This window comes from Scylla paramamosain, chromosome 39 (assembly GCF_035594125.1).
Source record: "Scylla paramamosain isolate STU-SP2022 chromosome 39, ASM3559412v1, whole genome shotgun sequence".
NCBI classification, from domain to species: Eukaryota; Metazoa; Arthropoda; class Malacostraca; order Decapoda; family Portunidae; genus Scylla; species Scylla paramamosain.
In genome coordinates this window covers 13,989,882-14,005,205 of record NC_087189.1, presented here as the reverse complement: position 1 = coordinate 14,005,205, position 15,324 = coordinate 13,989,882, and the positions used below count along the sequence as shown (strand labels likewise).

Here is a 15,324-nt window from a genome sequence, read left to right as displayed (position 1 = left end):
CTGATCTTTGTTATGGTAAGATGCGTGAGTGTAGGGTGGTGATTGTGGACATAATTTCACTTCTATTCAAGTATCTGGCAATATTCAAGTATCCGGCATGTCGGCGGTCCCGTTGATGCCGGATAAGAGAGATTTTACTGTAAAGAAAATAAATAAAATAGATAAATTAATAAATAAATAAGTAAAATAAATAGATAGATAAATAAAGTAAAATGAAGGAAAAGTAAGAGGACAAGGAGAAGGAGAAAACAGGAAAGGGATAAAGAGTATGAAGAAAAAAGGAGAAACAATAAGTGAAAGGGAAGAGGAAATAGAACAGGAAGAGAAGTAAAGAGAAAAAGAACAGGAAGATAAGTAAAGAGAAAAAAGGAAGAGAAGTACCTACATGAAAAAAAAAAAAAGTTAGGATGAAAATTTGACCCTTTTTTAACCTAAGCAGGGGATTTCATTGAAACAAATTGGTAGATATAAAAGCCACATACTTTTTAATGTTACAAAGGACACTGCAACGCTAGACACAGCAACACTCATCACAACACCACCTTCCTACAAGAGGCTGAGTGTTTCCTTAGTACATTCCACCTCCGAAGACGTGACAGGACAACACAACAGGAAAACTGAATATATTAGTATTTTATTACAAGGTACATGCTAAAAATATATCACAGATGCATCATAGATTTCCCGAGTTCAGCTGTGTCATGTATAAATAAAACTTTGAATGTGTTGTGTTAAGCAAAGCACATCATATCATACTGCTTTGTTAGTTAACCCTTTCACTGCTGTTTGGTACATCTTTCCTTAACCTCTAACCACTCTGAGACATTTTTTTCTTTCCCTGCAGCTCTCCCCCCCTCCCCCCAAACATTACACTGGTTAGAAATTGCAAAACGTATCCTCTTAATTCCTTTCTTGTAGATGTTTACCAAGATGTCATGTATTGTTTAGTGCCGTGAACTGTTGTCTATTGCAGTGAGAGGGTTAAGGCACTATGAAAGTAACACATCAACGTTATTAACTTAACTTACATAGGTAGGTATTGCCTGTCTCTGCTGCCTTGGTCTGACAGAGATAGTTGAGTTCACATCACTATTGCTTTGTTAACTTGCTCACTGCTGTTTGGCATATCTTATTCTGCAGTCATTTCCAAACAATGAACTGGCTAGAAATTGCAAAATCCATTCTTTTTTTACACTTTTCTTTCTTGTAAATGCTTATAAAGACTCCGTACATTGCTTTGAATGCTGAGTTATTGCATATTGCAGTGAAAGGGTCAAGGCACTAAAAGTACATAATTTTTTAATCTATCTTAATTGCTTCATCTTTGTTGCATTGGTCCAAACATCACACCATTTAACCTGCTCTTGAAATATTTTGGCAGATTTTTAATATAGTTTATCTTCCTTTGTTTTCTTGCCTGTCTACCTTTGCTGGTATAAAAACACATATTACAAGATGGGATTATCCTTATTTATATTTGTAACTCCTGCATACAATCACGATAAGGTCACTGTAATGATATTTTTCTCACCACCTGATGCTTCCCTGGCATTACGGCAGAGACACATGCAAGCCTCTGGTGAAAATACAGTACTCTGTCACTCTCTTATTTCTTAACGTACAACCTGACATCACAACACCGCCAGCCACCACTTATGCACTCACAACACTTAGACCTTGGTGAGTGTGCTGCCTGCTACGCTAAACTAAGACTACCTAAGTGGGGTTATTTTATTATTGCTACTTTTATGTGTATAAAACCTTGTATACTCATTGCTATTCACTGCTTTTGATAACAGCTGTTGTACCTGTCATACTGTTATGCTCATGAAATCTTTTACATATCCCTCTTATATTGGTAACTTAAAAATCTTGTATTCTCTTATTTTCTACTATTTTCTACTTTTCCTGTACTGATTCTTGTCATTCTTATTTTGCACTTTTCCTGCACTAATCTTTCTCATATAATTAACTTCCTAAAATCTCATATGCTCATATTTACTACCTTCTCCTGTACTGATCCTTTTCATTGTAACTTTCACTCACATTTACCTTGTTTTACCTTCTATTTTGAACTAATGATTTCCTTCACTGTCACACATTTGGAAGACGCATCGTATTGGTACCTATGTGTATGATGTAATGGGAAGAGCTTAATAGTCTATGGGTTACATATTACCAGGGTACCAGAGCTTATGTATATAGGTACTGTTTCTAGAATACCTTTGTAACCTTACTGAGCAGTGGATTATGATCACGAAGACATTGCCATCCACTGCCCCTCCTTTCACCACCACCACCACCACTACTGTTGCTTCTGCTGTTGCTACCACTTGTACTACTGCTGCAGCTGTTGTAACTTTATTTGGCATTATAAGAGTAGTAGTAATAATAATAATAATAATAATAATAATAATAATAATAATAATAATAATAATAATATAAGAAAAGAGTGAATAATAAGAAGAAATGAAAAAAATAGTGTAATAAGAATAGTTATAGGTGATCATGCATTAATGTTTATACTACTACTACTACTGCTACTACTACTACTACTACTACTACTACTACTACTACTACTACTACTACTACTACTACTACTACTACTACTATGTTAAATGTTACTGCTGCAACCATCACCACCTCATCACAACCTCATCACCACTATCACCATTACCACTACTACTACTGCATTATTAAACCACCACTCCACCACCACTTCACCACTTCACCTCCACCACCACCACCACTACATTGGAGAGCGTGAGTGGACCCTCTGCTGTTGTCCGTGGGTCAGAAACACATTGGGCTCCAGACACACCACAGGGTCATTGCCGGAGGGCGTGTAGTGCACCAGTGGCTCGTTGCTCTGTTGCTTAAACTCCTCCAGCTCCCGGGCACTGCACAGAGGGGTGGGGATCTGCAGGAGACGTAAAGGCTGTACTTGGTGGAGGCTGGGGTGGAGATAAATATTTTATTATTTTTATTTATTTATTTATTTTATTTTTTGTGCAAGAAGGGGACTGGTCAAGGGTAATGAGTGAGAAGAAGGCCCACTGAAGTGCCAGCCCCAAAAGAAAGGTCAAAGATGTTATCCAAAATTAGAAGATAAGTGTCCTGAAATCTCTCTCTTGCAAAGGTTTAGGTCACAGGAAGGAGGAAATACAGAAGCAGGCAGGGAGTTCCAGAGTTTACTAGAAAAGGGATGAATGATTGAGAATACTAGTTAACTCTTGCATTAGAGAGGTGGACAGAATAGGGGTGAAAGAAAGTAGAATGTCTTTTGTAGTGAAGAGGAGGGGGGGCATGCAGTTAGCAAGATCAGAAGAGCAGATAACTTGAAAATAGTGGTAGAAGATGGCAAGAGATGCAACATTATAGTGATGAGAAAGAGAGGCTGAAGGCAGTCAGTTAAAGGAGAGGAGCTGATAAGATGAAAAGCTTTTGATTCCACTCTGTCTAGAAGAGCAGTATGAGTAGAACCCCCCACTCTGCCAGTCCCACACCCCACTCACCTCCCTTGTCTTGTTAAATTCCCTGAAGTCAACAGCATAATTGTCGGAAGACTTGTCGAAGGATATCATGTTCTCAAAGCGATGGCCCCACAGGATGTCGGAGGGCTGGTAGGAGAAGCGTGCCTGCATGGTGTTGCCCGTGGACTCTGTGGTGCCCTCCAGATACACCACCAACTCAAAGCTGAAGAGATGAAAGCTTGTTAGATGTTTGCACATTCGGGTTTAGAGAAAAGCTGCAGTGTTGTCGGTCACCAAGCATGGATGTGTTAAGTATATTACGAAATCTGTGGTCACTGGTACTGAATGAGTGATACTAATATGTCAAATACACCACTAAGTCAAAGCTGAACATAATGGAAAATTTGTTATTTGCTTGGGTTTATTATTCTGCTACAGTATTTCCAGTTGTCAGAGGGCATAAAATTTGTTGAGTATGAAATCTGTGGTTATAAGAGTGAGTGATATGTTGAATACTCCTCCAACTCAAAGCTGAATGCAGTGGTAACCTTCTTATTCACTTGTGTTCACAGAATCAGGTTATGCTGCAGTACTGTCAGTTGCCACCAAGCATGAATTTGTGGAGTGTGAAATGCATTGTTATATGAATGAGTGATGTGTTGAAAACTTTGCTCATTATGACAGATTCACCACTGGACTAACTACCTTTACCAGATCCCAGCTTGCAGTGGCTTTACTTGTGGCTTGTCGGCTTTATTGCAAAGTGAGTGATGTTTATCAGAAATTAGGACAGTATATATGTTTGCATTGTCAAAAGTGAATGAAATCAAGTTGTTCCTATACTGAGTGAGAAATTGAAAGCTGTTGTGTTCATTTTACATGTTATGGGAGAATAAATGTTTCTGAAGTTTATCACCAGTTCAAGTACAAACAGCTGTGTGGTCCTGTCTCCTTATCTACATTTGTTCAGCTTTTTTTTTTTTTCTTTCAGTTTGTACACAATCCTTGCTTTTATTGCCTCTTCCTTGAATTTTTCTGTTCTAGGTAACCATATTAAACAAAAGAAGCTTCACTTTTTTTATATTCAAACATTTTCGTTTTCCCAGATGTTTTAGTTTCCTCAAGTATCAAGCCTCTCTCTGTCCTTACTATGATAGAGCCTCCTCTTGTAACCCCCACAGTGCATTCTCTCCCTCAAGTCTTACTTTTCATTCATGAGGTCGACAGCCGACATGTTGTAGAAGGGAGAGTTCTGGTTGATGACGTGCACGATAGTCATGGGCCAGATGAAGAACAGCTTCTCTGAGCCGTCATCGCTGCCCACTGTCACATCGTACTGGTGGAAGGGAATCACCTCGCCCTCGTCTGTGCTCCGGCGACGCACCACCTGAGGGATGTTTTGTTTGTTAATTTTTTTATGCAAGAGGGTCACCGGCCAAAGGCTATATTATAAGGCTGAATTATAAGGAAGAAAAAATTCCCCACTGCCATTTCCCAAAAGACTGCTAAATACAAAAGTAAGATGATGGAAGATAAGTGTCTTGAAACCTCTCTCCTGAAAGAGTTCAAGTCACAGGAAGGAGGAAATACAAAAGCAGACAAGGAGCTCCAGAGTTTACTAGAGAAAGGGATGAATGACTGAGAATATTGGTTAATTCTTGCATTAGAGAGGTGGACAGAATAGGGGTGAGAGAAAGAAGAGGCCACAGGAGGAGGGGAGGCAAGCAGTTAGCAGGATCAAAACAGATAGTGTGAAAATAACAAAAGATAGCGAGAGATGCAACATTGCGGCGATGAGAAAGAGGCTGAAGCAATCAGTCAGAGGAGAGGAGTTGATAAGATGAAAAGCTTTTGATTCCACCCTATCTTAAATACTATACTTTATTATACCAACTCAGGGAATACCAGCTTATTTATTGTCTTCCTATGTGGCATAACCAATCTTCATTCTACTGTACTTTACCTTGGCTTATCTTACCTACATTAACTCTACTTTATATCTTACCTAGTAATTTACCTTACTGGTTACCTACATTGTGCCTTACCTTACCTTACCTTGCCATATTTAACCTATCATTACCATCCTTTACTTAATCTTACCTTACCTCACCTCACCTCACCTCACCTCACCTCACCTCACCTCACCTCACCTCACCTTCCCTTACCAGACTTTCCTCACCTCACCTCACTTCACCTCACCTCACCTCACCTCACCTCACCTCACCTCACCTCACCTTACCATGCCTTGTCCCCTTCATGATTAATACTCCTCATCCCTTGTATCCTTTTAGTCATTCTTCCTTGTACTTATTTCAATAGACCTGTATGTATGCTTCCTGTAATATGGGAACAGGATTTAATGTTACCTAATCTGAAGGCAGGTAAGGTTGAGATTACTGTAATACCTCACTAGACTAGCAAAATATTTATCCCCCAGCTGAGTCCAAAACCAAACTTAACTTAATCCAGGCCTACATAAATCTGATCTTACCTAATCTGAAGACAGGTAGAGTTAAGACTACTGTAGCACCTCACCTGTTGAAGAAGAACCAGCAAAATCCTTACCCCTAACCAAAATGAAACTTAACCAACCTAACTTTACCTACACAAATCTGACCTTACCTAATCTAAAGACAGGTATGCCAGACAGAAGAAAATTTATACAATCTCTCCTATTCATATATCCCTTTGTACATCCAATCATGAAAATTAAACCTATGTAACATCCACATTCGCCTGACTGCAACATGCACATGCCAGGCGAGGCGGAGAGGAGGAGAAAGATAAGGAAAAAGAGGAGGAAAATCTAATGCAATAATAATCAAGACCACTGTGACGTCTCACCTGCGCCATGACACTCGCACCAATAATAAACGACTTCCTCATGTCTCCAATGCGAAAGAGAAGGCAGAGGTTCCCGTCACGCAGACAGATGCAGGCTTGGCGAGAGAAGATGATTGTGTTTGAGCGTTGCTTTGCCCGCGTCAGCTTGGCAAACACTACACCGACCATGAACGCCTGAAGAATGACACCAGTAATGCTCTGGATGCACATGATTAGCACGGCTTCTGGGCATTCCTCTGTGATGTATCTGAGGGAGGGAAAAAGAAGGGGCTGGTGTGTTTTGTGGCTTTTATGTGCAGTGACTTGCTTGTGTGCGTGTGTGTGGGTGTGTGTGTGTGTGTGTAGGATGTGTATGATATGGTAAAGTGGAGACAGGAAAATTAAGGGATACAGAGGGAAGGATGAAGAAAATGAGATGGGGATATATGATGGAACAGAAAGAAGAGAAGGTTGCGGAAAGAAAGGAGAGAAGGAAAAAGATGAAGTATAGGAGGGAGAGGAGAATGATATAGGATAGAAGGGAAGAAGGAATAGCAGAAAAATAAAGGATGTGATTGAGAGTGATAAAGGAAGGGAGAAGAAGAGTGATAGAGGAAGGAAGGAAGAAAAGGAGAAAATAAAAGATGTAATTGAGGGAGAAAGGTACAGAAAAGAAGGGAGAGAAGAAGAATGATAGAGAAAAAGAAGGAAGAGAAGAAGGATAGAGGAAAGAAAGAAGAGAAAAGAAGGGAGAGAAGGAGGATAGAGGAAAGAAAGAAGAGAAGCAGGATAGAGGAAAGAAAGAAGAGGAGAAGTAGGATAGAGGAAAAGAAGGAAGAGGAGAAATAGGATAGAGGAAAAAGAAGAGTAGAAAAATAGAGGAAAGAAAGAAGAAGAGAGGTAGGATAGAGAAAAACGAGAGAAGAAGAAGAAGAAGAAGAAGAAGAAGAAGAAGAAGAAGAAGAAATCATTCACTACATCACATCAATGTTTAATCAACAAAACAAAACTCTCTCTCTCTCTCTCTCTCTCTCTCTCTCTCTCTCTCTCTCTCTCTCTCTCTCTCTCTCTCTCTCTCTCTCTCTCTCTCTCTCTCTCTCTCTCTCTCTCTCTCTCTCTCTCACCTGTTACTTAGTGCTCCTCTCACACTCTCACCTGCCTCCTCACACTCTCTCTCTCCCCTTATCTGCCAGCCGGTGCTTCTCTCACTCCTTACCTGTAACCATAGCCAATGGTGTGCTGCGTCTCAATGGAGAAGAGAAAGCTGCCAGTGAAGGTTTGGACGTTGTTAATGCAAGGTGGTTGCTGTGGGTCCTCCTGGTCATCGCCGTGCACCTTGATGATCATGTACCAGATGAAGGCAAAACAAAGCCAGCTGCAACAAGGGAAATACTGTGTTTTGAGCCTTCACTTACTGACCTATTGGATTGTTTAATGGAGTTTTTTTTTCTTTGTTTTTTCATGTAAGAGGGACACTAGCCAGGGGCAACAAAAGAGCGAAATTAAAGGCAAAGCAATCTGCAGTGAGGGAAATTCTGTGTTGGGGCTTAGTGGAGTGTTAGTGGATTGAGTTTTTTTTCTTTACTTTTTCATATAAGAGGGCAACAAAAAGAGCAAAAAAAAAAAAAAAAAAAATGCAAGTCAAAGCCAGCTACAGATTGGTGTGGCAGGGAGGAAAACACTGTTAGGATCTTGACGTGGTTAGAAGTACTAGTGGAATGTTTATAGATTTGTTTATTTCTTATTTATTTATTTTTTAACATTAGAAGGGCACTTGAATAGCCAAGCAGTCAGGAAATAGTCCTATCACAACTTTTAACAGATTTTAATGGAAGTTATTATGATTTTCAAGGGTGTTTTCATGACTACTGGTTGGTTAACATATATTTAGTATCATTAATTGCAAAAATACTCATGAAAAGGGAATTAATTACCTATGCAGCCTTTGGGAACAGTCCTATCACAACTCTTTAACATGGGCCAGTGGAAATTATGGTTTTCAAGGGTGTTTTCAGTGATCGTAGTTTAACAAGTATTCAGTATCAATAGCAAAAAAATCCCATGAAAACAAAAGCAGTCATTCTTTAGTTTTCGAAAATAATCCTATCACAACTTTTAACAGATTGTAATGGAAGTTGTTATGGTTTTCAAGGGCCTTTTCATGACTGTTCCGTTTGTTTACCATGTATTCAGTATCATCAATAGCAAAAAATACCCTTGAAAAGCAGACCTACCTCTCTTTAGCCTTTGGGAATAATCATATAAACTTTTAGCAGGTTCTAGTGGAAATTATGATTATCACGAAGTTTTCTTGATATTACTGGTAATTTAACACAAGTATACATTCAGCATAACCAACAGCAAAAATACCCTTGAAAATCCACCGATAGCTTTTGAATACACGCTTTGCTCTCTCATCACGACTATTTTCAAAGGCCACAAATGTTTAGCCGAGTTCTCAAGAGCGTTTCTCCTGTTGACAATTTAAAAACCTTGTTAATGTTACTAGAACCATTAAAAAAAGAAAAATCATAAAAACTCGTATAGCTTCAAGTAGAGCCGTTTGAATGTAGTGGAGTTGCGGCGCAGAGTTTCAGAATAAGGTCGGAGGAGAGGAGTGTTTCAGAGTACACGCTTAATCAGCCACTCCACCACTCATTTCCGTGACGCAGCGATACACGGGGCGCAACATATGTGCATACAGAGGAAACACATATTATTACCCCTCCTTTCCTTATCGTTACTTTTAAACACAGCAATTTTTTTTTTTGTATAGAGAACTGTTCCCCGCCACGTTTTCCTCCTTTCCTTTGCACCCTGAGTAAAGTAAAGCAAACAGGTTAACGGCATAACGTAGAAGGAAACAAAATAAAGTAATCCTCAAGAAAATCTGGGGTATTAATAATATGACAAGTAAGAATAGGTTTTTATTTATTTTATTTATTTATTTATTTATTTTTTTTTTTGCGTGTAAGAGTCGAATGTCATTACGGGTTTAATTAAAGTTATCACGGCTTGTCAGAGAGAGAGAGAGAGAGAGAGAGAGAGAGAGAGAGAGAGAGAGAGAGAGAGAGAGAGAGACTGCATTCTAACGAGCTCCCGGATACTGAAAACTGACACGAAAAAGAAGCGCGCGTGTTTTTATAGAAGTCAGTTGCCCCTGCCTTGTGGTCAGCCAGCCAAGAGAGTCCTGTTTTCTTCGCCGCTGTGTTGTCTAGTGGCGCAGTGGTCCCTTGTGCGTGGCTGTGACGTGACTGAGCCATGTAGGGTGTTGTGTCGCCAGCCATGCACCCTCCTCTAATCAGAAACGTTTTGATCTTTCGCCAGGACTGTTTTCATATACCTCAGAAATGATTAATTGGGTTTTAAAGTGTTTTACTGCATTTTCAAAGGCCACAGATCCTTTTGAATGTAGTGGAGGTGCGGCGCATAAGTGTCTCAGAATATGACTTCTATTCAGACTATGACTTCTATTCAGAAACGCTTTGCTCTCTCACCACATCTGTTTTCAAAGGCCACATATATGATTAGCCGGGTTCTCAAGAGTATTTCTCCTGTTAAAAACGTAAAAATCTTGTTAACTTATCATTAAAACTACATAAAAACACCCCTAAAAACCCGTATCCCTTCACCACCACTATTTTGAAAAGCCACAGATGATTAGCCGTGTTCTCAAGAGTATTTCTCCTGTTATAAATGTAAAAATCTCGTTAACTTGTCATTAGAACTACATAAAAACACCCCTAAAAACCCGTATCCCTTCTCCACCACTATTTTGAAAGACCACAGAGACCACTAGCCGGGTTATCAATAGCGTTTCTCCTGTTAATAATGTAAAGATCTTGTTAGTCTGTCACTAGAACAATAAAAACACCCTTGACAACCCTTGTGTAACTTCAATATAGAACATAGATGATTAGCCCGTTTCTCACGAGCGTTTTCCTGTTAATAATGCAGATATCAAGTTAATCTGTCACTAGAACCATAAAAAAAACACCTGTAAATACCCGTATAACTTCAACTACAGCCTTGTGAACATAAAGCGCGATCAGAAAAGTTTAAAAATACGGGCAATGTAGTCACTGTCTCACCCTCATCCTCTTAACACACTACCTGATGATGAAGCCCAGAAAGAACACGAGCAGAGTCCACCGCCACTGCACGTCAACCAGAGTGGTGTACAGGTCCTGCAGGTAACGGGAGCGTCTCTGGCGGAGGTTGGCGTAAGTGAGGTTGATGTCACCATTACGCCTGATGATGTAGTGACGAGACCCGGGATTCAGTACGCCTAGAGAGACAGACAGAGAGAGAGAGAGAGAGAGAGAGAGAGAGAGAGAGAGAGAGAGAGAGAGAGAGAGAGAGAGAGAGAGAGAGAGAGAGAGAGAGAGAGAGAGAGAGAGAGAGAGAATTATTATTATTATTATTATTATTATTATTATTATTATTATTATTATTATTATTATTATTATTATTATTATTATTATTAGTGTTATTATTTTTATTGCTACTACTACTACTACTACTACTACTACTACTACTACTACTTGTTTTTTTTTTTTTTTTTTACTACTACTACAAAGAATAATACCTCCACCCCATGTTTATTGATATGTCAATTAGGGGCTCCATTACTTGGAGGTCATTAGCCCCAGCTCCCGCTAATGACTGTGGCATCCAACCATATCTAATACTCTATAATATACACATTAGTTGTTAACTATAAATTCATTCTACCTCTACTCTATCTACTCTTATGCCACTCTCCACCACTGTAGCCTCGCAGTCGAGGCCTCCTAAGTCTGCAGGTATGGGAGTGGAATGCCTTGTCCCCCTGAGACACAGGAGGGCAGATCTGAGGAGGGAGAATGAGAGACGGCACCTCATCCATGCGACGACATGGCTCCTTGGCTGGTGCTTCTTTTCTGCCATTAGGTCGGCTAGTCTTGAGTAGAAGCACTGAGCCTTGGAGCCCATCCCGCCAGATGTGGTGAAGACCAGAGGTGTGAAGCTGCCCTGGTCAACATGTTGGATTCTCTCCCCATATGCTCGGATCTTCTCCTGCTCATTCTTGCGGTGGGCGGCCTCCTACTACTACTACTACTACTACTACTACTACTACTACTACTACTACTACTACTACTACTATTCCTGCTGCTGCTATTATTATTATTATTATTATTATTATTATTATTATTATTATTATTATTATTGTTGTTGTTGGTGCTATTATTATTATTATTATTATTATTATTATTATTATTATTGTTGTTGTTGTTGTTGTTATTATTATTGTTGTTGTTGTTGTTGTTTGGCCTAGAAAGTCGCTCATTGTCACAAAAATGTATTAAGCATTACCTAATGCTTGTAATTCGTGGAGAGAGAGAGAGAAGAGAGAGGAGAGAGAGAGAGAGAGAGAGAGAGAGAGAGAGAGAGAGAGAGAGAGAGCAGTATCAGTAAGGGGATTTTAATGTAGTCTGAAAAAAAAAGAAATATTACATGTGTGTGTGTGTGTGTGTGTGTGTGTGTGTGGTGTGTGTGTGTGTGTGTGTGTGTGTGTGTGTGTGTGTGTGTTTCCACCCCTCAATATACATTCATTCATCTCCTTCATTTCTCGGGTTAATGATCAATGTATCTATTATCTCTCTCTCTCTCTCTCTCTCTCTCTCTCCTCTCTCTCTCTCTCTCTCTCTCTCTCTCTCTCTCTCTCTCTCTCTCTCTCTCTCTCCAGTAATAACCCAGTAATATCTAATACAAGTTTTATCTGCCACGCTCATCAACACTTGCAAGGGGAGGCGTCACCGCTCGGCTGTGTTCATTGCGTCACGGGGGCCAGCTTATTGCCTCCCGCCTCATACATGGTAGACGCAGCCTTCTTATACTCGTACATTACCACGTTACCCGCTGCCGGAATAAGGCTCGTGTTCTGAAGCGCTTTGCTCTCTCACCATGACTATCTTCCTTGGCCTCGGAGGTGGTTAGCCAGGTTCTCAAGAGTGTTTCTCCTATTCATAATGTAGAAGTAGTGTTAATCTGTTTTTAGACGAGTAGAAACACACTTAAAAATTCGTGTCACTTCAATTAGACTTTTTAATGTAGTTGAAGCTTTGCTCTTTCATCACGACTGTTTTCCATGGCCTTGGAGATGAATAGCCAGGTTGTCAAGGGCGTTTCTCCTATTCATAATGTATAAATGGTGTTAATCTATTACTAGACTTGTAGAAACACATTTAAAAAGTCGTGTTGCTTCAACTACTAAGAGACTTGAGTGTAGTGGAGATGCGGCGCAGAAATGTTTCAGAATAAGATGCTGACAGAGTGATGACAGTGATGGTAAAAAGACAGAGTGATGTGGGAATGATAGCGTGAAGCGACGGTAATGAAAAAAAATAAATAAATAAAAATAAATAAATAAAATAAATAAATAAATAAAAAATAAATAGAATGAAAAAATAAATAAAACTGGTATGGTCATTCTTTATACAGGGTGGAATCAAAAGTAACTTGTCTTTTATCAACTCCTCTCCTCTGATTGACTATCTACAGCCTCTCTCACCGCCACAGTGTTGCATCTCTTGCTATCTTCTACCGCCATTTTCACGCTAACTGCTCTTCTAATCTTGCCAACTGCGTGCCTCCCCTCCTTTCACAGCCTCACTGCACAAGATTTTCTACATTCTTTCACCTTATTCCGTCCACCTCTCTAATGCAAGAGTTAACCAATATTCTCAATCATTCATCCCTTTCTCCGGTAACTCTGGAACTCCCTGTCTGCTTCTGTATTTCCTCCTTGTGAATTTAATAATTTTAAGAGGGAGGTTTCAAGACACTTATCCTCCAAATTTTGGATGACCTTTTTGACCTTTAGGGATTGGCATCTCAGTGGGCCCTTTTTTCGCTGTTTTTGTTGCCCTTGTCCAGTGCCCCTCTTACGTAAAAAGTACAAGGTAACTGGAATGAAATGAAATAAGGAAACTTGGACTAATCAAAATTACTACAGGTAACAATAGGTATTTCATTTATTCATTTATGTAGAGTTGAATTTCCTTACTCTCATAAATTTTCCCACTTTGTAGCCGTCCAAAGTTGTTACGGTTTTTCAAAAGGTGTTTATAGACTAATGACCAACAGTACTCATCAATATTCCCCACGTCTTCTCTGGACAGTTTGTAGCAGGCCTGAAGTTGCTGGCTGAAGTAGCTGCGGGTTTTCTGAAAGTGTTTATATGACTTTAGTGATCAAGAATGTTTCCACGTGTTGTTTTGATCGTCAGTATTGGAAGAACGTACATGAAAATCCGTGTAATCTTCTCTATAGCCTTTGAAATCCAGTCCGTATGAGAGAGAAGTTTTGACCGTCAGTATTAGAAGAACGTATATGAAAATCCGTGTAATCTTCTCTATAGCCTTTGAAATCCAGTCCGTATGAGAGAGAAAGTGCTTAAACAATAGAGACTTGGTATTTCCGAAGCTTCTAATGTCCACTTAAAGAAATAACCTTTTTTTTTTCTCCCCTTTGTGTTTTGGTTCTTTCTGTTCTCAAGTGAATTACAGAGGAGTGTGGAAGGTGAAAGGTTCAGACGAAAAGTAAGAAAAAAGAAAAAAAAAAAAAGAAAAAAGTTGTACGTGATATGATAGTGTCAGTGTTTGTTGTTGTTGTGGTGGTGGTGGTGGTGGTGGTGGTGGTGGTGATGCAACAATCACCACCACCACCACCATCTCCTCCACCTTCTCTTTTTCTTCTTTTCTTTCTCTTCACCATTTATTATTATTGTTGTTGTTGTTGTTGTTGTTGTTGTTGTTGTTGTTGTTGTTATTATTATTATTATTATTATTATTATTATTATTATTATTATTATTATTATTATTATTATTATTACTACTACTACTACTACTACTACTACTACTACTACTACTACTACTACTACTACTACTGCTATTATAACTACTACTACTATTGACGTCAAGGGAAATATTATAATCGTCACTCGTTCATGGAAATATTACGAGAGGAAAATGAAGAAGATAAATAAATAAGAGGTCAAGTTACAGTAGGTTAAGTCAGGTTAGGTTAGGTTAGGTTAGGTTAGGTTAGGTTAGGTTAGTTTATGGTTAGATTAAGTTAGGTTAAGTTACGTAAGATTATGTTAGAACTTGTTAGGTTATGTTAGGTTAGATTAGATTAGGTTAGGTTAGGTTAGGTTAGACTAGGTTAGGTCAGGTCAGATCAGATCAGATCAGGTTAGGTTAGGTTATGTTATATTAGGTTAAGTTAGGTTAGGTTAGGTTAGGTTAGTTCAGGTAAGGTTATGTTAGGTTAGGTTAGGTTAGGTTAAGTTAGGTTAGGTTAGGTTAGGTCAGATCAGGTAAGGTTATGTTAGGTTAAGTTACGTTAGATTAAGTTAAGTTAGGTTAGGTCAGGTCAGATCAGGTTAGGTCAGATCAGGTTAGGTTAGGTAATGTTAGTTTAAGTTACGTTAGGTTAAGTTAGGTTGTTGGGATTCATAATACTACTTGACCTAGTTACAAAATAATGAAAATACGTAGAAGAAATATGTTTTCAGAATGCCAGTAATAAAGATAGAACGTGTAGCATCTCTCTCTCTCTCTCTCTCTCTCTCTCTCTCTCTCTCTCTCTCTCTCTCTCTCTCTCTCTCTCTCTCTCTGGAAGAAAAACAAAATCATGATGTAAGAAGTAAAGTTTCTGATCGAGGAGAGAGAGAGAGAGAGAGAGAGAGAGAGAGAGAGAGAGAGAGAGAGAGAGAGAGAGAGAGAGAGAGAGAGAGTCCCCACCTTTACCCACGAGTGCCCTTATTCTGATCAAGAGTGTCAAGTCAGCAGCAGAAGATGATTAGTGTGTGTGTGTGTGTGTGTGTGTGTGTGTGTGTGTGTGTGTGTGTGTGTGTGTGTGTGTGTGTGTGTCCATTATGGCTGTCGTGATGGAAACTAATAATTCTCTTCTTTTGCCTCATGGAGAGAGAGAGAGAGAGAGAGAGAGAGAGAGAGAGAGAGAGAGAGAGAGAGAGAGAGAG

At 39.3% G+C, this 15,324-nt stretch overlaps 2 protein-coding genes across 8 annotated transcripts in view; one reads left to right on the top strand and one right to left on the bottom strand.

The window, feature by feature from the left end:
- LOC135092252 (probable methyltransferase-like protein 25) overlaps positions 1–15,324 on the top strand; it is an 85,181-nt gene that overhangs the window by 16,186 nt on the left and 53,671 nt on the right. The gene's annotated exons all lie outside the window — the stretch shown is intronic.
- The window catches only part of LOC135092250 (G protein-activated inward rectifier potassium channel 3-like), a 26,295-nt gene continuing 11,433 nt past the window's right edge, over positions 463–15,324 (bottom strand). For all 3 annotated transcript variants that reach the window (XM_063990621.1, XM_063990622.1, XM_063990623.1), the window contains 6 exons: positions 10,410–10,584; positions 7,513–7,671; positions 6,318–6,564; positions 4,679–4,860; positions 3,516–3,696; positions 463–2,920 (listed from right to left, as the gene is read on the bottom strand). In XM_063990621.1, the coding sequence (XP_063846691.1) occupies positions 2,750–2,920; positions 3,516–3,696; positions 4,679–4,860; positions 6,318–6,564; positions 7,513–7,671; positions 10,410–10,584 (1,115 nt within the window). In that variant the 3' untranslated portion in view covers positions 463–2,749. The remainder of the gene's footprint in view (positions 2,921–3,515; positions 3,697–4,678; positions 4,861–6,317; positions 6,565–7,512; positions 7,672–10,409; positions 10,585–15,324) is intronic.